Genomic DNA, 27,383 nt, shown 5'->3' on the forward strand with positions numbered 1-27,383 from the left:
TGGGGCTGAATGGTTAGCCGGGGAAAGGAGACACATCACCGGACAGAACCAGAAGGCTGCTCTGCTGAGACCCAGGAAATTACTCGTCGCCTCGTCTCGACAGCCTGGTAGCAACACAGTGCACATTTCAGTAGTTCCAGTAAGTTTACCGCCAGACATGATCAATAATAATGACTGCCCCGGCTAACACCGGCTAGGTGGCCCTCCTCATATACATGCTACGTGCTGTAGAGCTAAGTTACATGTCCTGTTATGTTAATTTATTGCTTTGACGTTACTTTAAGGAATTAGCTAGCTCATACCTCGAAATTGTTAGTGATGTGCTAACTGTTAATGCAAATAATCTCATGGTGGCAGTGCAGAATAGCATGCTGCACACAGTAACGTTATTGTTAACACTATGCAATCTATTCAACCGACTCATCCAGCAATAATAAATCATGAACCCCAGGCATGTTGTTGTGTTGTCTTACAAGTGGGCATTATATTATACATTTGCAACACCTCTATCACAGTTAGTGACTTAGTCGTAATTAAGGCGGCAATCATCAAGTGAAATTATGATTAATATTAGTCATATCCTGGTGTTGCTTAAAATATTCTGGTGATACAATATGAGCCCTGCTACTGTTGGAAGACCAAAAAATTGACTTAAGCTGGATTTACCCTATGATACACTTCATCATATTGTAAATTAAATAGAATAAGACACTAATAATGAAGATGTGGGTGTGAGTTCAGTTCTATAGTTGTCTTTCATGTGGTTTCATATTGTGTCAGGATTTTATAAATCTCAGTTGTCTGAATTAATAGCTTCAAATAGGGCTGCAACCCATGATTAGTTCTTCATTTATAAATGATGTTGCATAAAATGTAAAAATAATTTTAAAATGCCCATCACAGTTTCACAAATCTTCCAGTTGCTTATTTTGTCTGAGCAACAGATCAAAGATATTCAATTACATTCAAAGGAACAATATAATAAAAAAAAAACAGAAAAATCAGTGCATGACAGGAAAAAATCTTATTGCAAAATGATCGACTTGCTTATTGATTGCAGGTCGTAGCATTGCCCATTAATGTGAACATATCTTGCAGCTTTTTTGTATTTTTTTTTTTACTATTTGTGATAAAAGCAAATCTCATATAAAACTGCAGTTGTTCAATCTGTTACATCATGCTATTAGTCATCATACTAAATTAAGTGCAACAACATGTTTCCTCCCCATGGGCAGTTTTCACCTGTGTATTTACACACAGTTTACTTATGAAGTATCATGTTTTTAGTCGACAAAGAAAATATTTTGTTGAGTTTTAGGTTTGTTCTCTATGACTGAAAATGTGCACTTATATTGAATTCTAGAAATAATTGCATACATATGCATACAGTATGTATTGTTGTTTTACTACACCAAGGTTGTAAGTAGGGATGCAACTAACTACTTATAAATCTATTGGTTGTTTTGTGAAATAATTATTGAGTCTCATTCAAGTCAAAACTAATGGGAACTGTATTGTCATAAAGCATGAGGGCTTAAAATTATTTCATTTGTTTAAATAGGTCATAATTCCCCCCCAAAAAGACAAACCACTTCTCACAATTTATTTTATTGACTTATAAAATCGAAGAAGCTGTGTAAGGCCAATTGTCAAAGAAGTATTTGGTATAAAACATCCAACAGTTAAATCTTTTTATGACAAATCACTAATGACATTTTCATATTTGTGATGTTTCCTTCACCAGAAATAAATAATCCAAGGACTCATGTCGCATGTGAGCAAAACCACCTGACCAAAGACATGTGAGCCTCAACCCTTCTGTCCCAGATCTTCTTCACCCTGAGTAAAAGTAGGCAGAGTTTGCTTTGACGATGTCGAGCCGCCGGAAATCGACCACACCTTGCATGGTGCTGCCCTCTGATGTAGTGGAGCAGGAAGAGGTAGAAGAGAAAACAGAAAAGACAAAGGAGGAAGAGGCAGAGGAGGAGGAGGGGAAGATAAAGGAGGGAGCAGAGGAGGGGCCGACTGCAGAGGAGCTGAGTCAGGCAGTAGTGGTTGTCCCCACCCCTCCAGATACAGGTGAGATTCTTTTTGGCCCATTCTCCCGTGTGTATATGGCAATGGTTCATTGTTAGTCTGAAATATCCACAAACTGTGTTAATAAATGTATTACTGTTATCATAGATGAGCCCAGTATCTCTGCTGTAGAGGACAGTGAAGTCCTCGCCCCCTCACTCAAACGTAGTGCTACAAACCCTCCAGAGGATCTGAGCAGTGAACAGCCAACCCAGGAGCAACAGTGTGATACACCCGAGGAGGGAGGAGCAGACCCTGCCGCGGTGGCTGCCATTTCCCTCAGCAAGACCCCCATTATGAGGATGAAGACCAAATCTGAACCCAAGAGGATCGCCGTGTCCCTGAAATCAGCAGATGAGGCGGTGGAAGGTTTCGGCGTTGGTGGCGAGGGAGAAGTGGGAGGAGAGCAGGAACCCATCGAAGCTCCTCTTGGGCCGATGACGCCTGTGGAGATGCTGCTACACGACTCCATGAAGCTCGGGGGAGGCGGCTTGCTGGTCAACCAGTCCTCAGATCAGCAGAGGAAATCATCAACTTTAAACCCCACAGTTCTGCCTGCTGGACTGGCACAGGTACAGAGTCTTGATTATACAAGGGTATAGTAAAGTCACTGCAGTAGCATGGGTGTGACAATACTCTGTTTACTCCTATCTGTGAAAGAGTAATGCATGTTTTCTGCACTTAAAAACGGTTGGTAGGCTTTGTATAATGTTGAGGATTTCTAGCATTGCTAGAAATCCTCAACATTATACAAAGCCTACCAACCGGAGAGGTTAGATGTCAACAGCAGCCCTGCAGCTGATAGATATCCAATGCCTTGTTCAGAGACTGCAGCTTGCCGAGCAGATCTTGAGCAGTGTCTCCTCTTTGCCACTGTATAGCATTATCAGTCAAGACCTTTCTCATCTCCTACCTCTCTGTCTTTATTTTAGGTGCTTTCTGCTTTCCAGGCCCAGCAGAATGCAGCAGCAGCAGCAGCAGCTCAGCCTCAGCTGTTGATTCCCCTCAGTAGTATCCCCTCCTACAGTGCAGCTATGGACACCAACCCCCTGCTGGGTAGCACATACAAGAAGTTTCCTTACCCCTCCATGGCTGAGATTAGCAGCTTGGCAGCACAGACACAGTTCACAGAGGAGCAGATCAAGGTAGATGAAAGTTGGATGGTGTTTTGGGTAGATTATAGCATATGACACATAAAACAAACACAAACAAGCTCCTTACTCTGTGTATTGTATTGAGTAAGAAGCCACATCAAATCTTGATTTAGAATGTAAGTCTGAGGTTTACTGAATATTGCCTTTTTGTAAATGGTGGAGTCAAATTAACTTGCTCTACACCCAGGTGTGGTTCTCAGCCCAGCGGCTGAAGCACGGTGTGAGCTGGACTCCAGAGGAAGTGGAGGAGGCCCGGAGGAAACAGTTTAACGGCACGGTGCACACTGTGCCTCAGACCATCACTGTCATACCTGCTCATCAGCTCTCGGCAGCTGCCAACGGCCTGCAGTCTATTCTTCAGACCTGCCAAATAGTGGGCCAGCCCGGCTTGGTGTTCACACAGGTAGGTAAGGAAAGAAAACACGCCATATCTAGCAGGACTCAGCTTTGATCTGCCTTGTCTTGAACCCAGTCATCTGAAGACTGGTATAGCTCTGACATGCTTTGGTTTGATTGACATTGACCTAAATCGCCTCCTTTGGTTTGATTAAACGTTGCTTTAGCTGGTCTTAATTGATGTGACTCAAGTAAAAATCCGCTTGACACAGCTTCATTTTAAGTGGCTTTGGTTGGAGACATTATGTTTTTTTGAGTCGTCCAATTTCTTCAAATTTTGGCACAAATATCCGGTTGGACTCAAGGACGACCTGGTCACAGGTCAGACGTCATGTTTGCTGTGACCTCGTGTCTCATTCTTGTGAATGCAGTACTTCAAGATTGAGGAAATTTCTTCAAATTTGGCACAAACATGCACTTGGATTGAAGGAGGAACAGATTAGACTTTGGTTGTCAATGGTCAAGGTCACTGTGACCTCACAAAACATGTTTTGGGCCATAATGCAAGAATTCATGTGCTAATTATGACACAACTTCAAAAAGAAATGTCTAATAGAATAAAATGATGAAGAGATTAGGAGGATATGATGTGATTTTTCTAAACATTATTCAAAGCCATACCTCAGAAACATAAGGGGAGACATTTAGTCAGACACTGAAATGGTGACTTTAATCTTGGGTGTCCACCTTGAAACTTTGCTGAGTGTATAGATCCTCCGTGCTGTGTGAAGCATAAATGTTTTAGAAGTTTTAGTTTCTTTGCAGCAACATCCATATTTGCAGTTTTGTCTACTGTCACTGCTACATATGAGTCCAGATAGACATGGATGCAAACTGTAACTGCAACTTGACTGGTTTATGGAGGTACACAACCGCGAGGTGGTAATTCTAGTTTAATTTAACTTGAAACAAGTTGGTTGACTTGGATTGTATTAACAACTTTAGATTGGACATGGACATGAGTTTGACTTTTCCTAATTGAACCAGATTAAATAGGCAGTTATGCCTTTAGAGTTGTAATAGGGCTGGCCAATATAAACTATACACTGTAAATAGTTTGCTCTGACTTGTATTTCACAAATTACAAGAAGTGTAAATCCAGTTACACACCTAAAAACCAGTTTAGGGCTCTGTCCATACAGTTAAGTATTTTTAATTATGGCTACAGTCACTTCAAACTGCACACACACCCCTGTTTGTCTCATCCTCACATTCTGTGTGTCACTATTTTATGATTCTGTGTAGGTCGGCCCAGGGGGGCACCTTCCAGTGACCAGTCCCATCACTCTGACAGTGGCAGGGCTGCCCAGCCAGTCCCAGAGCTCCAGCAGAGTTTCCTGCCAGCCCACCCCAACAAACAGTGAGCTGAAACGGGCTACCACTGTCCAGCCTCCCTCTCTTTCTCCACAGGTGGGGACAGCACATACTGTTGCCTTTCAGGAAAATACTTTTTGCTCGTGTGCTGTCAACAAGCAAGTTTCTGATTTTTTATTTTTTTTTTTACCTCAGTCAGGGCACAAGATTACTACATGGTGTCTCTGTCAGTTTTATGTAATGTATGCGTTAACTCAAAAAAGTTGCACACAACTCATCTGTAGACATATTGTCTTTCTGTCAGCAGGTATTTGGTACCTCTGTATACAGAATAACACTTTAGAAACCCTTATTTAACATATACATCTCCCTTTCCTTTTCTAAGGAGAACTCAGCCCTCAGTGCTGACACATTCAGTTTGCGGCCGAAGAAGTCCAAAGAGCAGCTGGCAGAGCTGAAAGCCAGCTACCTGAAAAACCACTTTGTCACTGATGCAGAAATCGCCCGGCTGATGAAGCTCACCAACCTCACAAAGGGAGAGATCAAGAAATGGTTCAGTGACACCAGGTACAATCAGCGCAACTCCAAAAACAGCCATGTCATTGTTTTCCACGATGGAGGGGGCAGAGGAAGTGGCAGCTGTGGTAGCACTGCAAGCACCGCCATTGTTATTGACTCAAGTGATGAGACCCCCACATCTCCTCATCCTCCGCGCACTCCTCCTGTGAAGGAGAAGGAGACACGGACCAAAACATGGAATACGTTCCCAGATTTTACCCTGCAGAAGTTTAAGGAGAAGACTCCGGAGCAGCTGGTGGTGCTGGAGGAAAGTTTCGAGAAGAGCAGCACCCCATCAGATGAAGAACTGAGCCGCCTGAGGACAGAGACTAAACTGACGCGGAGGGAGATTGATGCCTGGTTCACTGAGAGAAGAAAAATGCCATCTGTCAGTACTTCCTCCCCGGATTCTTCAGAGGGAGGAAAGATGGAGACAGAGGGAGCAAAAGTAGGAGAAGGAGCAGGACCCAGCTCTTCCTCTCCTACTGCCTCCACATCTCGTAAAGGTAGTCAAACTCCTCCAGGTGGTCGCAGTAAGCAGCTGCCAAGCAGCAGCAACAAAGACATGAAAGATAAGAGTAAAAAGACTCCGGAGCAGCTCCATATTCTGAAAAGTGCCTTTGTGCGGACCCAGTGGCCCACACCAGAGGAATACGACCAGCTGTCAGAGGAGAGCGGCCTCCCTCGGTCCTACATCGTCAGCTGGTTCGGGGACTCTCGGTACTCGTGGAAGAACAGTAACTTGAAATGGTTCTTTCAGTACCAAAGTGGCAATGTGGAAGGGCCAAATGGCGGAGGAAGCAATAAAATGGGAAGCAGCGGCGGTGGCGGTCGAAAAAGACGTGGCCGAAATCGTGGTTGGGGGCGGTCTCGAACCAGAAAGCAGCCAAGAAGGTCTGCCTCCTCCAGTACAGATGTGGATAGATTTCCCCCATCGAAGAAATTCAAGAGTGGGAGGGAGATTCTGAAGGAGTACTACATGAAGTACCGTTTTCTCAATGAGCAGGACCTGGATGAGCTTGTCGCTAAGACCAACATGAGCTACGAACAGGTAATGATATGCTTTTCTGTTTGGATGTGAGAAGACTTAGGTATGTGTCATTGTGTCTTGTATCCTGTCATTGTATCCCTTCATATGTGCTGTTTCCGTTTCATCTATAGTGTGTATTTTGTTTCCCAGTTGCTCACACTGTACGGTCAAATCAAGTGACATTTATTCATGTAGTCCATAATCACAAATTTGTCTCAAAGGTAGTCATTAGTAGTAGTTAGTTCTTATAGAGAAATGATGACACAATGACATTCCCAGTATATGATATGAATTTGGTTTACCGTGTGCTTAAGAGAAACGTCCGCCTGACAGAGCAGCTAAATCAGTCACAGTGTAAAACTTTCATCTCGGGCTGCACAATATGAGGAAAACATGCAGTAATGTTGAATATGGTGATAACAATGTGACGTGATAAATCAACAGATATTAAAGTGTACTTATTTCTGCCTTTGTATTGCTTTTATTATGCTGCAAATTAAAAATAAAAAATACAATTAAAAATTGAAATTAAAAAAATACTATATTGTGTGGCCCTATGTTACCCCCCAGTAACATGAATTATAAAGAGCAACAAGCTAAAGGTTTGACTGATGTTCTGCACATTAAGCTTGTTTAATACTGGGATTTGTGTATTTTTTTAATGTACGTAAAACATATTTTAATACATGTATATAGGATAGCCGACATGAGGAAGCTCTTAGTGGAATATGTATGTATAAACACTCTCAGAAAACACTTTTAAAATCTTAAATGAATGGTTATCAGGATACATGGCCCGTAACCAGGAAATACTGAGCTCATGAGAGCAAAGTCCTCCGGCAGAAATCCAACCAGCCGTGAAATGTTTTACCAACCAAACTTTTGAGTATTTGAAAATTGAGTTTATACAGCCATTCATTATATTTATGTAGATGTTATCTTCCTGCACTGTGGGCTAAAGGTCACATCAAAGTTTTCTCTGAACTGCCAAGTATGTAATTCAGGTGGAGAATACTAAATACTGTTTATTTTGAATTGATCGTTTATTCTTTTTTTGTGTCTGACACAGACAAATGTTAAAATGTTTAGTCCAAAAACATTATCAGAGTTAGCCATAAATATCTATAAAGTGACATGTGTCTAGTTTTGCAGTGCAGACTCATCTTCTTGTAAATGAAACACAGCAGTTAACAGGCACTATGAAGATCAAAACTGTAAAAGAAAGAACCAAAAACAAAATCCTACATCCTTACTGTCGACCACTTTGACTCACTTTATTAATGCCTCAGTCCAAAGTCTGTCATCACATAAAATTTATATGAATTCCTAGAGATATCACAGAGGACATGACTCTGTTGTCTGTGATAGTAGCTACAGCCCTGCTGTCATCACACAGTTAACACCTTTCTCTCTCTCTGTCAAAAGGTGAGGGAGTGGTTCGCCGAGGTCCAGCGACGCTTGGACATGGGGGCAGATCCCTTCGTGGAGGCGACTGGAGGAAGGACAGATGGAGATGAAGCAGGAGAGGGAGGGGTTATGCAAGGAGAGGCATCGATGGCCACGGAGGAACAGAGCGGCACAGGAGCGGGAGACGAGGACGATGACGATGAAGGAGATGAGGAGGACGACGGCGATGATACAGACGACAGTGAGGTTTGGGAGCCGTCACGTAGCGTCAGGAAATCCTTGTCGGTCTCTGAAGACTAATGATTGTGGAGAGCACGGTGAAACATTACAGAATGTTACAAGAGAGATGGTGGTATGGTAGATGCTGGAAGACAGTTAGCTAAACCATGTCCTTTTGCCACTGATTTGCATCATGTGCTCATTCGCAATATGAATTCACTGTATTTAAATATTTCTGACATCACGTCTACGTGAAACTAACACATGGACTATTAGCTTTAGCTCACTCTCTCAATACTTATCGTATTCACTGTAAGTAATTTGTAACAATTCAAAAAAGAATCATGCGAAAGAAGCAAACTTCGATAAAGCCTAAAAAACAAATGTTTTGTCAAAAAGAATACCATAAAGTGCAATCTTCAAGCTGAAGATGATGAAACCTGTTGAGATGAAATAGGTACCTTAAAAGATGGTGTATCCAGACACATTGATACATTTGATTGCACCTGATAAATACTGTGAGACTTATTATCGCCCCTTGTTAAATTTGCACTCCTTGCTTGCTCAAATGGAGCCAGTGAGGGAGATTTATTTAGTTATGCTGCATTTCTTTGGAGCCTGTTTTGTGCACAGCAGGCCTAAATTCAAACTTCAGTCTCCAGTGTTATGAATGTTTCATCCCTGGTCCCAAACTAACAGCACACACACACACATACACACACACACATAAAAAAAGACTCATATGTGTGTTTACAAAGGTGCTTAAAATCGTATCACAACTAGATGTCACTGCTGAGCAATGTCTCCAGTGAAACAGCATACATCTACTTGTGGAATTGCTTGATTTTACATGTTACAGTATCTTTTCTTTCTAGCACCTGTGAAGAGCATTGCAAGGACCGGATGTGAATCAGCAGGTTGTTTGAGCTGATCGATAATGACACTGAAAGCCGGGTGTTTTATCTCCCAGAGATAAACGCCTCAAACGATATGAGACAAAGCACCTTACTGCTGAATGAATGCCAATGCCGTGATGCTTTTAAAACACAGGATGTCTACTCAAGTCTTCCCTTTATAGCAGCTTGTTCTTTCATTAGTATTAATAGTAGATAGATTTTTTTTAGCTGAACACATACAGATCTGATGGAAAAACGCCACAGTATGTGTTTGGTATGCACTGCTAGTAATGTTTTTAAAGTAATTTTTCACCTTTTGATAGAACACATCCTGCGCTAAGGGTGATTCAGACAGTAGGCTGTTGTTCCAAAGTTGAATGTGTTGTCTCCCAAGCAGTGAGCTGCAGTTTACAAGGCACCATATGTGAACAAAATAATGGCCACTGTGAGGCAGACATTTGGGTCCACAGAAATGACAATAGAAACCGATATAGTTTGCTGCAGTGTTTTGCTTAGAATGAACTCGAGGTAGGTTTCTGATGGGTACAATTGATGGTCTGAACTGGGGGATGCAGCATTGCAAAGTTTTTCCCAAACCATGTAAATGTAAGCACCAGCTGCAGCCCTGTTGTAAATTTAAAGTAAGTCAATCCATGAGTTGTCACCTTGACTGCAATCACCACCAAATCACCAACACCTTGCCTTTAGGTTTGGGCTCATCTGCTCATGTCAAAAACAAGGCCTGTGAATCTTTTTGGGTCTTGACCCGTACTTTAAGAAATACTGTTAAAATGGAAACAGACACCCCCTCCCATCATATCTTAGTGGTATTATCGTTGGCACCACTGTCACAAAACCAGTCATGCCTTGATGGTAACCCCAGATTCGCAAAAATCTGAAACATGACATTTTATGTTACATGTTTCAAGTCATTCTAACCTAAACCATCATCGTTCCCTAACCCTAATCAAGTGCTTTTGTGCCTAAACTTAACCAGACCTTAACCACAGCATTGACATGCCATAAAACAGCGAGATAACAATATGCTGCAGCTGCTCACGAGAATTTCACAAATCTAGGGTTACCATTTAGCCATGACCCGCAAAGACATCCAGATTGCTTTCCGTTTTCCTCAGAGCCTAGCGAAGGGGCTCCTTTTCTTTTGCCAGGTAGAGTTTCCACAGTTACTTCGGTTGCTTCGTGGTCTGCCATTTCCACTAAACTAACTAGTAGATAGTAAGTGCATAGAACTTATACTGATACTCTTTGATAACTGGGGATAGCTACCAATAGCTAGAACAAGAAAACATAAGCGCCATCCTCTTCCTGTTTCGGTAGTGCAATGGTTGATGCACTTCCTTTGTGCCGTAAATGGAGCCTTAATTTTCTCTGGAGATGGTGCCGGGTGGCAGACATAGCTGCATAGTGACAGCAAGGCTTCAATGGAATTAGGGCTAGGCAGTTTATCAATATTATATTAATACATTATATCAAAGGCTGCATTACAGTAAGGTGATGTAATTTTATGAACTTTTAGCTATTCTATTGCCCCATTAGTCATTACTGGTGATTATCAAAAAGACACCAGTCGTACCAGATGTATTTGGTCAAAAACATCCTGATATTTGATTTCCTCCATATCGCCCAGCGCTGATAGGGAACCCATCTAAACACTGATGCTGTCATTATTCTATAGCATACATTGTGCAATCAACATTTACTCCTCAATGATACGTTAAAACAAATTGTCTATTTCCACTTTAAACAGTATTTCAAATAATAATCTGACTCCAGTCTGCACTGAAGAGATAAACATGAAGCACCTAAACTAAACTTTTAAAAAATGCACTTTGTCCACTTGTGTACACGGTGGACTAAATCCTGATTTGGCACCTTAATCTCTTATTATACCATAAAATGGCTCTGAGAGACCAAATCTGTTTTGTATGACTACAAACTGAACCAGTATTTTGCCTTTTTTTTATCCTCTGTGTGTTGTCAGGAGGAGGAATCAATTTATCCACTTTTCTAACAATATGTGTTGTTTCATAGTTGGATGTGTGTAAGGCTCAAAAACCCAGTAGAACAATCACCCATTGCTTTCTTCCGCTAAATTGCACAATTTGAGCCCCATTTTTAAGCTTTTGTCCTTTTGAAAATGCACGTGTTATATTTGTTGTCATGTTTTGTATTGTTGCTTTAAACTATGGGAATTACTCCCATCTCTCCTTCTATGCTCCCACATATGCCCCCGTCTGACTCTTACCCCTCTCCTCCAGTTCACTTTTGTAAAATGAATGCCTAGACTCATGATGTGCACTTCCCAAGACATGTTTCTGTAAATGTTAGCAGTGTCCTGTCGATTCTCTGTCTCAATTATCTCAATGCCTACAACATCTGACAGACAGCTAGACAGGGCTATAGGGACATCTTCAGAAGACTGAAATTGTCGGAAAAATTAAAACAGACATTCTTGGAAAATTCACTTTCTCTCGTGGAAGGAATTGTTGTGAAGAAGCAGCACAGCATTCCCTCTGTGGTGGGAAGTCTACCAAATAATGCTCCTCTTTCTAACTGTTTTCCTCACGCTTTACCGCATTGAATCGACAGGACAATAGTCCCACAACTGTCTCGACCACGGTTCTTCACAAATAGGGGAGAGACTCTGATGAAGCTTTGCAGATAAACCTATGTGCCTACATGGCTCGTACGCTTGTTTGAACAGAATTTCACCGACTCTCGACAGATGACGATAAGAGAGAATTTGCTTTGGAAATCACACTGTTGAGTGATTCGTAAGGAAGGCTTGTTCAAACTAAGTTGTGATGCATGACCGAGCTCTGCTTTCTGCCGACGCTAAAAGATGCCTAGATACTCTGAAGTTGACTTTGGAAACTTCTGTTGTAAGTCCTTAAACGGATACCTTGGTGTTCCGAATTTTAATGTATTTTTTTTCACCAGGCACTTGTCACACTACACGTTGGCACCTTTAGCTGTCCGAAAAGCAATTTAATGAGTAACCTTGAAAGCAATGTTGTCTGCTAGCTGTAAGATAGCTATGATAGCTTTTTTTTTATAGCGAAGGAGAGCTTGATACATTTTTGTGTAATGTGACAAGTGCTTGGTCATGAAAAACAACAAATTCAAAATGTTAAGGTATACCTTTTGTCTAATACTGCATGCAATAATCAAGACGAACAACTGCTCATTTTGTACATACAATATTTTGGGCTGGTATACTTGGCACAGTAGAAGCCAAATCTGGGATTAATTCTTTGTGTAGCAGTAATAATACCAGTTCATTTCCAAGTTGACTGCAACCATGGGCACATTTTTGGCTCATTGCTCTAAACTGTTATCACAACAATTGCAGTTATTCTACGGCAAATCTTTTGTGCCCTTTTGATGAATCCTGGTACTGCGCCCACTTCTTCCTACACCTGCTACAAACTGGCTGTCCACAGTTAGCTTGTTTTAGTCCACAGGTTAGGCTTAATCCTGCCTCCAGGTATCCAGCCCACAGTCTTTTACAGTGTGCTCTGTCTTTACTATAGTCTGTCTGTTTTGAATGGTTTTATATGTTTCTATCTATGAAAACTGTGTCTTTACAACTCTTTCCAGACATCAGTGGATTGCTTGTTAACAAGACAGCCTCATATGATATGTACAATAGAGTAGTGTTTTTTGAAATAGAAACAGTTTTAGAGTTCAGCCAGTGTTGCCCAAGTGGCTTTTTGGTACTTTGTTGCAAAAAATATGAAATCAGAACTCAATAGAGGAAGACATGCACTTAGTTGAAGGAATTGCTAAAATAATGTCCTGGTTGCAAGGTGAAAAAGTTTTTTTGTTTTTTTTTGGTGCTGATAATGTGTCCAGATTTGAGGCTTTACAACTAAATTGTTGTATAAAGGTGCATTAAATTATTTAAAATCAACAAAGCTGCTTAAAGGGGCACTCCACAGATTTTACGCATGAAGTTAACTCATTATGAGGAGTACAACTCAGCTTAAAAAATGACGGTTGTGTAATGTCTTCTGTGGCTCAAAATAACCCCGACAATGTCACAGTGATGTTATTAGGGTCATCTCAGACTTGAAGGTGCAGTGTGTGGGATTCGGCAGGATCTAACAGCAGAAACAGAATATAACATTCATAATTAGGTTTTCATCAGTGTTTAATACAAGAAACAAAGCATTGTGTTTTCAGCTTAGCGTAGAGTGAGCCATTTATATATCTACGTGGGGACATGGCCTTTCTTAATATTTAGACATGTCGTTGTCACTCACCCAATAAAAACATAAGGACTTTTATTTGACAAAATTAAAGACATTTTCACCAATAAAATTGATGCAGAAAAAGTGTAAATTTGTGTATATAAATTCACCAGAGAGCAAGAAATTAATAGTTTGAAGCTCAAAATATTCTTGTGGAGGACCCCAAAATCTCTCGTTTCACATGTGTTCCTCCCCAGTGTGAACTGAAACCTGCACCCTTGCTACATAGGGAGTGTGTCCTCCTCTATGAAGCCCTCCATTTTTCGATAGTGGCTCGGAAAGGACAAACCAAACTGGCTCTAGAAAGGGGCCTTTCCCATTTTTATGTTAAAGTGAAGGCCATTAGGTGTTCCACATGCTTGGAAATGGAGGGGAGAGGTTGCAGTCTGCAACCTCACCACTAGATGGCACTACATCCTCCACACTGGTGCTTTAAAATTTGAACTGTGAACCTGCACTAAAAAATGGAGGTGTGGGGTTTGGAAAAAGTGGGCATTATTGCAGCTTGACCTAACTATAGACTTAAAGTCAGGATGTTTAAGCCTCTGCTGCACACATTTTGACCATCTCTTTTTATCTGTTTCTTATTAGCCCCCCAATGGCAGTAAGAAATTGCTGGAGTACCCCTTTAATGATCTTCTGTCTGTTAGAAAGTAGAAACAGAACCAGCCTGATCTACTACAATATAACTGTCTGAAAAACCTTCATTTTTAAATATCATGTATAGCGTGTCTTCTCCCTGAGTTGTGGTTTTATATCCAACAGTCATCATGTATCCCAGTTAACCTTGTGCAGTAGAGCTAAGAGCTAACATTGTGATCTGAGTAGTTTACCTGATGTCCTATTGTGCACATGTCATGTCTGTATCCTTCTCGCTATACTTCTTGCTATAGTCCTCACTCGTTTTCTGTATTTAGACAGATAGATGGTTGAATGTTTCTTACAGCAATCAGAGATTCAAATGTTTTCACTCTACAGCAGCCAGCTTTTTTGGCAAAAAAACACCTTGTCACAGTTGTAATATACTGTATGTATAAATGTTTTTTAAGCTCATTGACAGTGGAATTTTCGCCTTCTGTTTTTCTGATCTAATTTTTTCCTGTTGGCAGTTTAACCACAAGTTATGGCTTCAAACAAGCGTGCTTTGCTCTTAACCGTGAAATGAAGAGTTTTCATTGTTCCCTGCTTCAATACAACTCATCCTTCAGCACCTGTTTTACTGAGTGATGACAGTGATCTCTCAGCTATGGTATTAAGTTACAGTTGGTTCCGTAGACACAAATACCGTGGCATATAACGGTCTAACTGTATTCTCTGCTTTAATAAATGGGTAGGTGTTAATTTAAAGACAACAAGTATTTGCAGGACCATTTGGTCCCTCACACCCAGGTTTTAAAAAATAAGCTATGATTTCAGTCCTGTAAAAATCCACCTTGGTCTGACACACCTGATTGACGATCAGAGGGGATTGTGGGAATGAAACTGATTTACTTGAGGTTGGACTTTCTGCAAAGGATGTTAATGTTGACCTAAAACCCAAAACAGTTCAAACTGGTGTTATTCTGTGTCTACGGAACTGACGTTTCCATCTACACTAAGTTATTTTCACACTGCCTGTACATCTGAAATGAGTATCTGTCATAAACTCTGATTAAACATGGTATGTGTGTGTGCGTTCGCCTCTGCAGGCTTGCTTTAGAAAGCTAACACTTCCCTTTCCGCAGTCCTTGCAATCTTGAGCTTGTAGCTACCAGCTGTGAGGCAGACAACTTGTGCAATGTTAATTTAAAATCCCAGCTGTTGTTGAGGCTCTGGCTTGATTTCTAGCTTGATTTAGAAAAGATTTATATTTTATACTTGTTTGAGGACAAAACCCAATAAATTTTGATCAAAAGATGTGCGCTCGTGAGCAACATTTTGCATGTTTTGCTTTGAATATATGTGAAATGAAGCAGTCTGGAATAAATGCAGATTCAGAGTGGAAAGTAGTGCATAGTGTCCCATTGAAACAATCACTATTCACATTTGTTTCATTGAGGTTTAACTCTTCATCACTGTAGCTACTGTAGTCATGTGATGAATTTATTGTTGCTGTTGAGGGTATTAACAGTGTTTTAACTGAACCATCAGATTGTATTTTCTAAGAGTCCATCACAAGTTGAAAGTTGTTCTTTGAAATATAATGCTTAACTTATAATCAAATTTCTTTCACAGTAAGCCTACAGATAACAGTACTTTACCCAGAAGCAGTGGGGACAGATTTGTATATGTTTGTACTAAACACAAAACATTTTGTTTTTAAGCAAATGATGCAGACATATTTACAGCTGTAGGAACAGTCATGCCCTGATGTAGGTTGACCAGAGAGAGCATTACAGTCACAATACTGTATTTTGAAAGATGTAAATACAAGTCTTAGGGTGCTTTGACTATGGAAACAAGAGCTGGACTCCAACTGGCAACCAGGAGAGATGACGTTGTTTGGGATTAGTATGACTGACAGCAGTCAGGGTGGGGAGATAAGTACAAATGCAGCTATAGCTGGGAGAACTGCATCATTTTAAAATTGTTGAGCAAGAGAGATTTTTCTGATCAGTTTATTTGTCTGTGGGCACTGTATAGAACATCGGACTTCTCCCCTTTCAATTGATGTTGCTGTATTTTCTCCTCCATAGTAAAGATGCTGTGGAGTCTATTGTTAATGTCTCTGATTGGTAAGTAGCTCACTTTGTGCACATGCCTGTCAGTGACAAAGAATTTTGGGGGTGATCCTCAAAAAAGTGAATCATGGATAAAATAATTTAATACTTAATTGTTCAGCTGCTCTACACTCCTGAATGTAGCACAGTATTTAGAAACTTGACTATATATTATATATTAAGGATGCTGTGCTTGCTGTTGTATTGCCAGGCATTAATATTATAGTTTTTAGTAACTGGACATGACTGAAATCAAAAACTTAAAATGAAAACAGGAATTCTTATATAACCCTCTGACATTTCAGGATGTGCACACTTAAAAGACCATGAAACAGGTAGGACAATGCTTTTTTACACTCAGCTTGACTTCTCTCAGATGATGCAAAAAAGTATAACAGTATTCCTATGCTTAATATGTAAGAGCCAATAATGTGTTCAGGTGAATTCTATATTTTTTCTGTCTTTGACAACAGCTTTGTCACAGGAGGTGACAACATCCCAGTCGTCAGACTACCAAACTGACGGTGTCAAATACACTTCTGAAAGAGCTATTGATGGAAATCTGTCGAAATGTGCTCACACCTTGGAACTGCCCAACTCCTGGTGGAGAATTGACCTGCTGGGTGTCTACAGAATCTCTTCTATCCATATCTACAACATAAAGCAGCATAATACTGATATAACCGGTGCTCAGATCTTCATCGGGAACTCTAGTGAGAATAATGGAACCACCAACTGCATGTAGGCCTCAATACATGTTACTTTGAATTACTTTATTTCACATGTTCAGGCTTCGAGGTTCCATTTATGACATCTATATTCGCTATTTTTTAAACCATTTGAGGTAACAGAATGCCTAAAAATCTGTACATTGTTTGGGAAAAACATGATAGTTGCTAATGAAAAAGAAATCATCCTGTTTTGTGTGTAAAATCACAACATAACAAATGTTGAGGATTACTCATTTTCACTGCCACCTAAAAGGAGGCAAAAATTGTCTGATGTTATTTTTAGGTTACATAACATACTGTAGGTAGGTTAGGAATTTGATGTGAACAGCATAGTTAAGTCTGAAACCTATTTTTGTTAAACTATGTTGGAGTAAAGTTCACAAACTGACTGTTTAGCTGACAAATCTGCTACAGTTGAATCCATCCCATAATAATCTGGGCTGCTCTAAATGCAAATCAAGGGTCTCCAACAATGCTACGTAAATGTGGTCTTCAATACTCTGAAGTAAATATTAGGCCAACAGAAGAATATTTACTCAGTGATATTAAAGCATAGTAGGACAAACAACATAGGCATGTCTCATCTGAATGACACACAGTTGAAGTTATTTTAAGAACCCTAAAAGATCCCCCTTATCTCTCCCTCTAACATTATGTTCATCTTTTCCTCTCTTACAGGTGTAACAACATCACAGACTTCACACCAGACCAGTGGTATGAGGTTAAATGTAATACAAAAATGTCAGGGCGCTACATCACTGTGTTCTTACCGGCAATCAGGAATTTAATTCTGTGTGAAGTGAAGATCTGCAGCACAAAAAAAGGTATAATAACTGTTCTCATCCACAAAGTGAGTAGCTTTGAGATGAGGTAATATTTTACTAAAATGTCTTCTTTGCAGTCAAATGTGGACAAACTGCATATTAAAACAAGAACATTTAGTATTATGACAAACAAGCAAGTAAGTAAAAACCTATTGCACTAAACTATAACAAGTGATGGCCACAGGGCTGAAGGTTTGATTCATGATGAATCATATTCTGATGTACGTGTGTATGATGGAGTATTTTCCCAGGTTTCACACTGTGGGAGAGAATAACAAAATCATTTGGAAGTTTTCAGTATTTCAATCCTCAGATGTCACATGTTTTTGCAAGGAGACTGACAGGGCATGCTGCAATTAAGAAATCACATGACAAGGGCTCATATTCGTGTCGCACCTTTCTGTTTTTCTCTCAGATGTTCACTCTCTGGGAAACTTTCCATCTCATACTGTCTGATTCTGTGTTTTTGCCTTTTGTTTTATATTCTGAAAGAGTAAGAGTCGCAGTGAATAAAAGTTGAAAGACTTTGAGTTGTCTTTTACACAAGGACGAAGCCATGATCAGAAAGTCTTTCTTGTGAAAAAAAAATAAAATCTTGTTGTATGTTTGCCCTAATCCTGCTCAGATTTGCTTGCATGGTCACTTATTCACTTCATACATTTTACATGTGTTTTTTTTTTTTTTTTTCCCCCCTACTAGAGTCACCCTTTCAGCTGATCCCAGAGAACAAGACGTGGGAAGATGCCCTCTACTACTGCCAGGACAGACACATGGACCTGGCTTCCATCGTTGATGAAGAGACCCAGGCCTGGGCTGAGCTGGAGGCCAAGAAAGCCCAAACTCCCTATGTGTGGCTGGGCCTTCGCTACAGCTGCACCCTGGACTTCTGGTTCTGGGTCAATGATCAATGTGTAAAATTCAATCACTGGGATCGAGATGGAAAGATAGAGGAGTGTGACATGAGCGTTGCCATGGAGACAAAAGAGGACCATCTCTGGTCCAGCAAGCCTGACCACAAGAAGTTTAATTTCATTTGTGCAAAGTAAGAGAATTCAATATTTTGTTTTTCTCAGCTCTTACGTCATTGTGGTGTTATGACAAATTCTCCTCTGATATGTGTTTTAGACAACAGGTCCAGGCCGAGTGCAACTGTTGGAATGAGTGAAGCTGAGAGCATGTCCACTGTCACCTAAACACAGCTGACTACACAACACTCAGACATCACTGTTATTTAGTAACTGCAACAGCTGATTTATTCGTTTCACTCTGTAGCTCATTTTGCTCATGCATACACTCACTTTGTAAATGTTTGCAATATGTTTGAAGTTGTGTCAATGTTTTGATCCTTTATTTGTGATTCATGATACTGTCATATAATGATCACATGCTAGCTTTTCCTCTTTTTCTTTATCACCATTTAAAAAATGTAATCATTGACGTTAGAACATGAGACATCTTGTAATTCTCTTCTTGAAAATCTGGGATCCAAGCATTTAAATGGACTTTGCATTTAATGTTGATTAATTTTGATATAAAAAATGTATACAAATTCAGAAATGTTTGAGATGTCTATCAAATGGAAAAATGCATTGCCCTTTGTGTTAAATACATTTTATATAAACCTTTTCTGATATAAAACACTTACATTGCTCTCAATATGTATTTTTGATTAAATGACATTTACTGTATATGTTATTGTCTGAACGCATAGGAAATATATATATAAGTGCTGTTTGTTTATATTATTAATGTTGTTGCCTTTTCGTTTAAAACAACATTTTTCTCTTTTGATTTCCAAAATCATGTCAACTATTGCTGTTTTTTGTATTTGATTATCCTGACTTGTTCTGTATATTTTTCGTGAGCTAAAATAAAATAATTAATTTCTAAAAATGAAAGAAAGAAGCTATTTTTTATCATCCGTCGGAACCTTTCTGCCCGGAACCGTTAACCCTGGACACTGCATTAGTCGTGCGCTTCACAGTAAAGGACTGCGTAACCATGAAGTGTATCCCGGTGTAAACAAACAGAGCACGAGTTTAGCTGGCTGTTTGTGTTTTTCCGGACACGTTTACCTGTTGAAGTTGGCTTTTTCGGGTCCGGATGGAGATATTTGGGAGCACGTTTGACGACTCGATGTTTTCGGAGGCGAGAGACCGAGTGACTGTGACTCTGTCGTCTTATAACGCCAAACTGTGTCAACCAGAGGTGAGACTGTTCAGTATGAACTACACTGGTTCACATACAGAGCCATGGTGTGTGTGCAAGATGCTGCACAGGGATGTAGCTACACTGTGCAAGGCTTCGTGACGGGAATAAGCTATTATGAAAAAGAAGCTGCTAACAAGCTAATGCTGATTTGATAACATAACTGTGTAACGTTACACCCAAACAGTAACATACTTGTCTAATATGATGTGATAACAAATACTAAACAGACAAAAGCAAAAATCTAAGATGAAATAAAATAAACCAAGAATAAATTGCATGTAACACAAACAATGTTTTCTGCATACAGTTCAGAACACAAGATTAAAACCCCCAAAGTTTACATATTTTAAGTGATTGTTCTTTATTTATCAGAAGAGAGGGGTGGCTTGGGTGTGACTTTTTTTCACCCTCCCCAAAACTGAAGTATTTTTCTTTGAGCCTCCCTGAGTTATTGGCGGAAAATGCATGACTCTCCCTCCACCATAAATTAATTATTAGATTTTAAAAACTCACCCTTTAATGTTTGAAATATAAAGGTAAAGGTGAAATTCTGGAGTTGAAAAAACTTGGTCTTTCACTCTTGTTGTGCATGCTGATTAGTTAGTACACATGGTTAATATATGGCAAAGTTTTAAATGAGACATAGACTAAAGTCTATTTTAAGCTCAGATCTGTTTTTGTTTTTTTCTGAAGCCTTAGGCACTGATTATACAGAAAGCATTTTGGTAGCTGAAGGCGGCTTTTGGTAACTGCTTTTAATGAGAAATTCTCAGAAACTTTATGTGCCTCACTGTACAACACTCCTCTCCTTCATTTGTCACTGAAGCACATTTCATAATTATAGCTGCTGCGCACCAATGGTCGGGGCCGGGCAATTTTAGGCAAAATTAGGCAATTCTGAGCAACACACACACTAAAACAAAGCATATCACAACATAGAAGTTACATCATATAATTATGGCATGCCCTTCAAATTGTGGATGAGTGGCTGAAGTCATCAGACTCATAATATACAAAGGAAAGAAAAAACTCAAGAACAAGAAAGTAAGAATAACATTAACTGCTAGCAATTATGAACAAACTGGCCTGATATAGCTTAAAGCTAAACATTATCCATGGTGACAAAGATGAAAACATTTTTTAAAATGTAAAAGTAGCTATTGGATAGACTCTGAAAATAAAAGCCAAATAAACAGGGAAAAGAGACAAGGGATAACAGGTAAAAGTGTTGATAAAGAGTATTTGTCTCTCCGCAAAACTGCCTGGATCATAATTATTTTAACCTTAGTAGTCTCTAATCCACACAGCATGATGCCTGAACATAGGACTTTCACATTAGAATGTCTGTTCTGCCTTAGCTGAGGCTTGAACTCACAACTTCTGAGACTGAGGTCCGTCTTCTGTCTCACTGAGCTAATTGACAAGTGACAGTTCATGTGTGGCTTCACAAATTGACTAAGCCAAGCATCAGGGTGCCAGACAGTAGCCATGGAAAAGCAAATTTCAAAGTGAAAGTTCCAAAGCTGTAGCACATATGGTTGATTTGTTATGAATATTCAAAGTTTTGAAATTTAGAGGCTTGCTGTAGTGCCACCATCAGGACTATTGTCTTGTGTTTCCAGTTGAGGACATCTGGCTTGGGACTGGACCTTTATGAAAAGTTTGGGTAGATTTCTCATATGGAAATGTTGCACAAGCTGAGGCTTGAACTCACAATCTTCAACACCAAGAACCACCCTCTATCTCACTGAGCTAATTAGCAAACAGAAATGTCACATGTAGCTTCACAAATTGACTAAGCCAGTCGCCTGTGTGCAAGACAACAGCTGTTAGTGTGTAAAGGCAGATTTCAAACGGCTGTCAAAAATTCAGTTATTAAGACAAAAATCTGAAAATACACATATTGCATCTAGACAGCATGGAGATGTTGGTAATTTGTTTTTAACAATGATTTATTGGCTCCATAAGTGAAAAATTGATGTTTAAAAATGCCATTTTTGCATTGACTCCAATTGTTCGCATGAGAGTGAAATTCAAAATACTGTAAAAAATTCAGTTTTTGAGATAAAATTCTGAAATTTTCCAAACATCATCTACCATGACTCCAAAATTTTGTCATTTTTTTTTTAAATGAACATTGAAAATGTATTTAGCGAGAATTTGCAAGTATATGTTTACAGTACCGTTTACAGTCAAACATTTTGATGCACTGTAGGCTCAATTTTTGATAAATCAAAAATCTGTGTGGATCGTTTGTGTAGGACAGTCTGAAGATGCTCTGTAGCAAGTTTGGTGTCAATTGAGCAAAAATTGTGGGAGGAGATAGGTTTAATAAGTTTTACAGTTTTTGAAAAAAACAGTGATGGACTTCATAATTTGCAATAGGTTGTACAAAAGTTTTTTCAGTATTGGGGCTACAGTTTGGTGAAAGTTGCAAATCTGTAGCACATATGGTTGATTTGTTGTGAATTTTTAAAATTTTGAACTTTAGAGGCTTGCTGTAGCGCCACCATCAGGACTATTGGCCTGTTTTTCCAGCTGAGGCAATCTGGCATGGGACTGGCCCTTTGTGCAAAGTTTGGTGATTTTTCGTGCATGGCAAGTATGATTTCCTCGGAAGAAGAAGAAGAACATGCAGCAAAACAATAGGGTCCTGGTAGCTTAGGCTGCCCGGCCTCTAATTATGATTTGTAACATCCATTCTGAGATTGGAGCTTTTTGTTTTGCACTCTAGGTGCCTGGCGTTTTTGCCGAAGCGCTCTAAATTCGTCAAGTTGGAAAGACTTCAACTCAGAGCGGAAAAGCGCTCCACGTCATCTCTTCTTTTTTCATCTTTTTTTCCCATTGTTCAATTGGGTTTGGGAGTCGGGCCCTCTGTGGTGGTCATGACAACAAGTTTACAGCTGGTAAACAATGAAGGAGAAATTGGCTGTAGCAGCTGCTGGATCCCTTTGTGGCCTAATGATAGATAGCAGGTTGTCAAGCTGCCCCCGTGTCTTCCTAAAATATGCCTGGAAACAGCCATCATGGAGGCGAAGCTCCTGGACCAACTAGTGTCACTCCCTGTGATCCACCCTCTTTTTTAGGGTCTCTTGTCCCCACACAGATCTCTGTTTTCCTGTGCTCAACAAACTATTTACTGACAGCCTCTTTTTTACTAGTGGCATTCAATTAAAAAAAAAAAAAGGCAGTGCGGCGCGCCTCGTGTTTTGCAACCTGCAAAATGCTTTCTGTGTGATCAACGCCTTAATCCCACATGATGTGTACATGGACTGTCAGGAATTTGAAAATCCAACAATAATCTCTGGTTTTACAATTTCAGGCTGTGAATTAATTAAAGGAATGAATGAACATTGAAATAGACAAATATAATAAATACAAAATTCAATCATTTAAAGTTGAACATCCCTCCCCTCTTCTTAACCAAAATAAAAAAACTTAGGTCCCTCCCCAGTGCTTAAAAAATATTTGACATGCCTCCCCCTAATAAATAACAAACAGTCCCTAAGTACATGACCTTTACATATGGAAAACAATGTATGTGTGTGCATACTGCATATATATATACACACACATATATATGTATATATACTGTATATACACACATATATACATATGTGTGTGTGTGTGTGTGTATATATATATATATATAAATATATAAATAAAATGTGTATATACATATATATATTTGTGTGAATAATGCATGAAGTGTTTTTAAATTGTCATCTTTTCTCTTGATACTCTCTGCAGTGGTTTTGTGAGAGTGCAGCTCTCGACACAGATGATCCTTTGGAGAAGCAGAAGGTCTACAAGTTTAGAGGTGACTTAGCTGTGAGACAGGGGAACTATCAGGTAATTTAACATTCAGTTTAATCAATCATCTCTAATTTCAAATTCGTAGTTGTAAGTTGGTGATGAGTTACAGAAAAATAAGTAGAGGCTCTCAGTTCAAAGTCCTTCAGATGTTTACATATTATCAGCCAGCTTTTATGCAGCACAGTCATCATGGGCCAGCATTTGAATGTTTCTGTAGAGCTGCTGCTGAGATAATAACAAACAGGACTGGTCACGTGACTCGTTCCTGTAATGTAAACATGAACATGTTCAAACGCAACAGAGCACAAAAGGCATATATTTAGCAGCGTGCTACACAGCGACATTTCCCAGACAACATAAAAAAGACTTCTGAAAACACATTCAGCCATATCACACCAAAATTCTTGAGTGAAGTAAAACCAGATTTGAATTGTTGAAATATTAAACACAGGTGTAATTTGCTGTATTTTGAACAACAGTTTGATTTTCAGTACGTTTACAGTAACAGTACCAACAGAGGCTGCTGGAGGCAAATACAACACTGGATTTGACCATGCTGTTCTCTGTTGTCACATATTGTTCATACCTCATTCATTCTCATTGTAATGATAAAAGGCCTTGTTGCATTTTGTCCTCATGGTGTGGTGGACATAGAAAGCCTTGGATGCATACAGCAGCTGCCTGGAGTGGATCGCTGACAACAACCTGACCATCAGAAGAGATGTACTGGAGGGAATGGCCCGATGCTGCACCAAACTGGGACAGAGAGACAGGGCGCTGGAGTTGGCCCACTTACTGGTAATTCTTCGATGAGCTTTTCCGTGCAAAACAGTGACCGTGCTGCAACTGGAATAGTCTGCTGGTATTATGAAATATGTTGGTGTTAAAGAAAAAAAATCCAAAATGACTACATGGATTGCTATTTTGTTGATATAAATAATGTTTTTGTTTGCTCTTACTGCCATTAACTTACATCATTATTAAAGACAACAACAATTCCCCATGATGGATATTCTGTCTGGTGTAGTAAGGTATACTACTGTATATATAGTATGTACATTATGTGTTACAGCACACTATACATTTTTTTTTTTTTTTTTTTTAAGTTTTTATCTTCCCCTCCAGGCAGCCACTGCTTATTATTCACAACATGTTTGTACTCACTGCCTACTGTTTGTGCTTCAGCTTTATGAGAATGTGTTGGTGCTTTTATGTGCCTTTAGAAAGCTCCAGTATTAAAAATCAGCTGCCAAACAGGGATCTTTTTCATAATTCAGTATACTTGTCATTTTGAATTATTATACATAACTGTCTAATAGTTTAATAGTGATAGTGGAGTTTGCATTTGCTTATTGTTGGTCTTCTGGTTTAAATTGTCCACTAATGAAGCTCGGTTTTTGCAGTCCAGGAGTGTCCAAACTTTTTTCAATGGGGGCCAGATTAGATCATGTGAAAATACCTGGGGCCTGCTGCCTCTCGCATCATATGGGTTATTAAAAAATTACTTGTAAATGACAGAAACACAACTGTTTAATCTTCAAGTGAAACAGTACTCAGCTTTCCACCACTCCTGAAAGCAGCTGCCTTTGCTCTTGCCTTTAAGCGTCTTTGCAGTGGCCATGTCTGCTACCTAGCAGGAAATATCTGTTATTAGGCAACTGTTTGTTTGCTTGTTTACTGTTTACCTGTGAAAAGACATTACTTCTGCCTTTGTAGTTGTGGTGCATGTGTACAAACTGTATGATCCTGCCTTTGTGAGGTCATTAGATAAACTTTACAAAGAAGCAAGTTGCATTTTGTATTTACTGAAAATGAAATCTGTCTAGAAACTTTGGCTCAGAAAATGGCCAGAACTCAGTTGTAATCTATACATGATTTTTCTCCAGAGCAAAGAAGCCTCCAACACCTGTCACCTGACCGGCCTTCTGCTGCTCAAGGTCAGTGTTAGCCAGTACACACACAACACACACAGATACAAACACTTTTTCCCTTTTGTTGACTCCAAATCTCTCTGTGAAAATGTAACAACATTCTTATTTAATTGAAAATTTTACTGAAGGTCAGCATCTACCAGCATTTTGGAGCCGTAGGATCAAAGATGTCGTGTCTGCAGCAGCTGTGCAGCCTGCTGCCCTTCAACCCCTGGCACTGGTACAACCTGGGACAGACATGTCTGCAGCTGCTGGAGAGCGACCGGACCACAGGTAGGATGGAGTTAATTTCCCTTCTTAAAAGTCAGATATGCAGGAAAATTGCTATGATGAATGAATGCTCTTTCTCTGTCTCTCCTTTTTTTCATGATGTGATGTGATCTGCTGTGTTCGCCTTTATCAGGATCATGTTCCCCACAGAGGTGTGTATCACCAGAAGAGAAGAATGATGGAGACGCTGAGGAACAACAGGAGGAGGCAGCAGAGCTGGAGGAGAACAGAATCTGGCTGAAAGCTTGCACCTGTTTCATCAGGACGAGGTACTGCTTGGTGATTGCAACCTCTATGCTTCATATACTATATGTCACATAAACACAGCACACAAAATCCAATATTCGTTACATACTGTAGTTACATACAGTAGTTACATATAGTAGTTGAAAGTCACTGGAAAGAGCAGTTGGTGCAGATGTTGTGTAAACTTCTTGAAAGAAAGGAGCTTGTAGGCTTTAAAAAATCTAATGAAAACTTTTACAAAAGAAATCGACAGCTCTTAAAATATCTCCTTGTGTTTTCTGTGTCTTCCAGACTTCTGTTGAGAATCCTCCGGCAGCAGCAGTCCTCCTTTGTGTTGCAGCGCACTGAAAGCACCCTACAGAAGACAGATGAGCTGTTACAGAGGCTGAATCCCAAAGAAACATCCCTGCAGGCTCTCACTGAGGTGAAGACACACTCCTAATTTTGTTCATACATGCTGTGTCAGAACCTGACACTTTAGGGTTAACTTGTGTTTTGAGCTGAGTTAAAGTCAGCGGACAGTTTTTACGCAGCAGCACAGTTTCAGTTTCTCTCTGTTTGATCTCCCAGGTGATGTCAGAGGACCTGATCCCGGAGAAGATGAGGGAGGACTACCAGGATGGGGAGAGTCTGGCCTGTGTGTGTGTGCAGAGCTTCAGCGTGCGTTGGTGGAGCAAGATCTTACTGATTGGCGTGCTGGAGACTGACGGCTGTCAACATCAGATGCAGACAGACACAAAGTCCTGATGCTCCAGTGATGACTGTTTTACAGAGAAAATGGCTGACAGGAAGTGACTAAAGAACATATCGAAGGTCCTGTCACTGTATAGATCCATCAAAGCACGAACGAAACACAAGATGAAAGTGTACAAGTCTGTATACATGTAGAAATACACAAACACAGGTCAAATGCAAAAATGAATGCTGACAATCTCAAAATACCAAAAGAAGCACAATAATCAAAAGGTATAAATCACTTTTAATCTCTTAAACTGTAACAGAATTTGTCACAGGGAGAACTGCACGGTGAATGTAGTCGTCGTTAATCTCACAGTGTCAGACGTACCTATTAATGTGTCATACACTTCAGACTGTGTAACATTATCTGTGTCAGTGATTGTTTTGCATTAAGACAGGAAACAAAGTGAGACATTTTAAAGTTGCCGAATGTTATTCATAAAATGTCACTTCATGCCTTAACACGTTCATATCTTAAGAATGTTTTTAATAAAATGTTGTTGTTTTTTTGTTCCTGAAATAGTCTCAAATCACTTTGTGCATCAGTAATCTGAATGTGCTGAAAACAAATGATAGGCCAGCTGACATTTTGA

The 27,383-nt window shown here is 39.7% G+C and overlaps 3 protein-coding genes across 3 annotated transcripts; all 3 read left to right on the plus strand.

Moving 5' to 3' along the window:
• The first annotated feature begins 4 nt into the window (after positions 1-4).
• Positions 5-8,237, plus strand: LOC126391158 (zinc fingers and homeoboxes protein 1-like). The gene is made up of 8 exons (XM_050045686.1): positions 5-139; positions 1,745-2,079; positions 2,185-2,648; positions 3,009-3,221; positions 3,418-3,633; positions 4,872-5,036; positions 5,326-6,549; positions 7,954-8,237. Exons 2-8 carry the CDS (start codon positions 1,872-1,874, stop codon positions 8,233-8,235), a joined length of 2,772 nt encoding a protein of 923 aa, XP_049901643.1. The 5' UTR covers positions 5-139; positions 1,745-1,871; the 3' UTR covers positions 8,236-8,237.
• A 7,700-nt stretch (positions 8,238-15,937) lies between these two features.
• On the plus strand, positions 15,938-19,315 carry LOC126391159 (fucolectin-4-like). The gene is made up of 6 exons (XM_050045688.1): positions 15,938-16,038; positions 16,329-16,358; positions 16,497-16,764; positions 17,433-17,578; positions 18,278-18,620; positions 18,704-19,315. Exons 1-6 carry the CDS (start codon positions 16,005-16,007, stop codon positions 18,741-18,743), a joined length of 861 nt encoding a protein of 286 aa, XP_049901645.1. The 5' UTR covers positions 15,938-16,004; the 3' UTR covers positions 18,744-19,315.
• A 247-nt stretch (positions 19,316-19,562) lies between these two features.
• Positions 19,563-27,310, plus strand: zgc:101716 (uncharacterized protein LOC492784 homolog). The gene is made up of 8 exons (XM_050047188.1): positions 19,563-19,786; positions 23,540-23,641; positions 24,260-24,403; positions 25,492-25,542; positions 25,665-25,809; positions 25,940-26,075; positions 26,344-26,476; positions 26,623-27,310. The coding sequence occupies exons 1-8, from the start codon at positions 19,682-19,684 to the stop codon at positions 26,797-26,799; spliced, it is 993 nt and encodes a 330-aa protein (XP_049903145.1). The 5' UTR covers positions 19,563-19,681; the 3' UTR covers positions 26,800-27,310.
• The last annotated feature ends 73 nt before the right edge of the window (positions 27,311-27,383 follow it).

The sequence above is a fragment of the Epinephelus moara genome, chromosome 6, assembly GCF_006386435.1.
Source record: "Epinephelus moara isolate mb chromosome 6, YSFRI_EMoa_1.0, whole genome shotgun sequence".
Taxonomy (NCBI): domain Eukaryota; kingdom Metazoa; phylum Chordata; class Actinopteri; order Perciformes; family Serranidae; genus Epinephelus; species Epinephelus moara.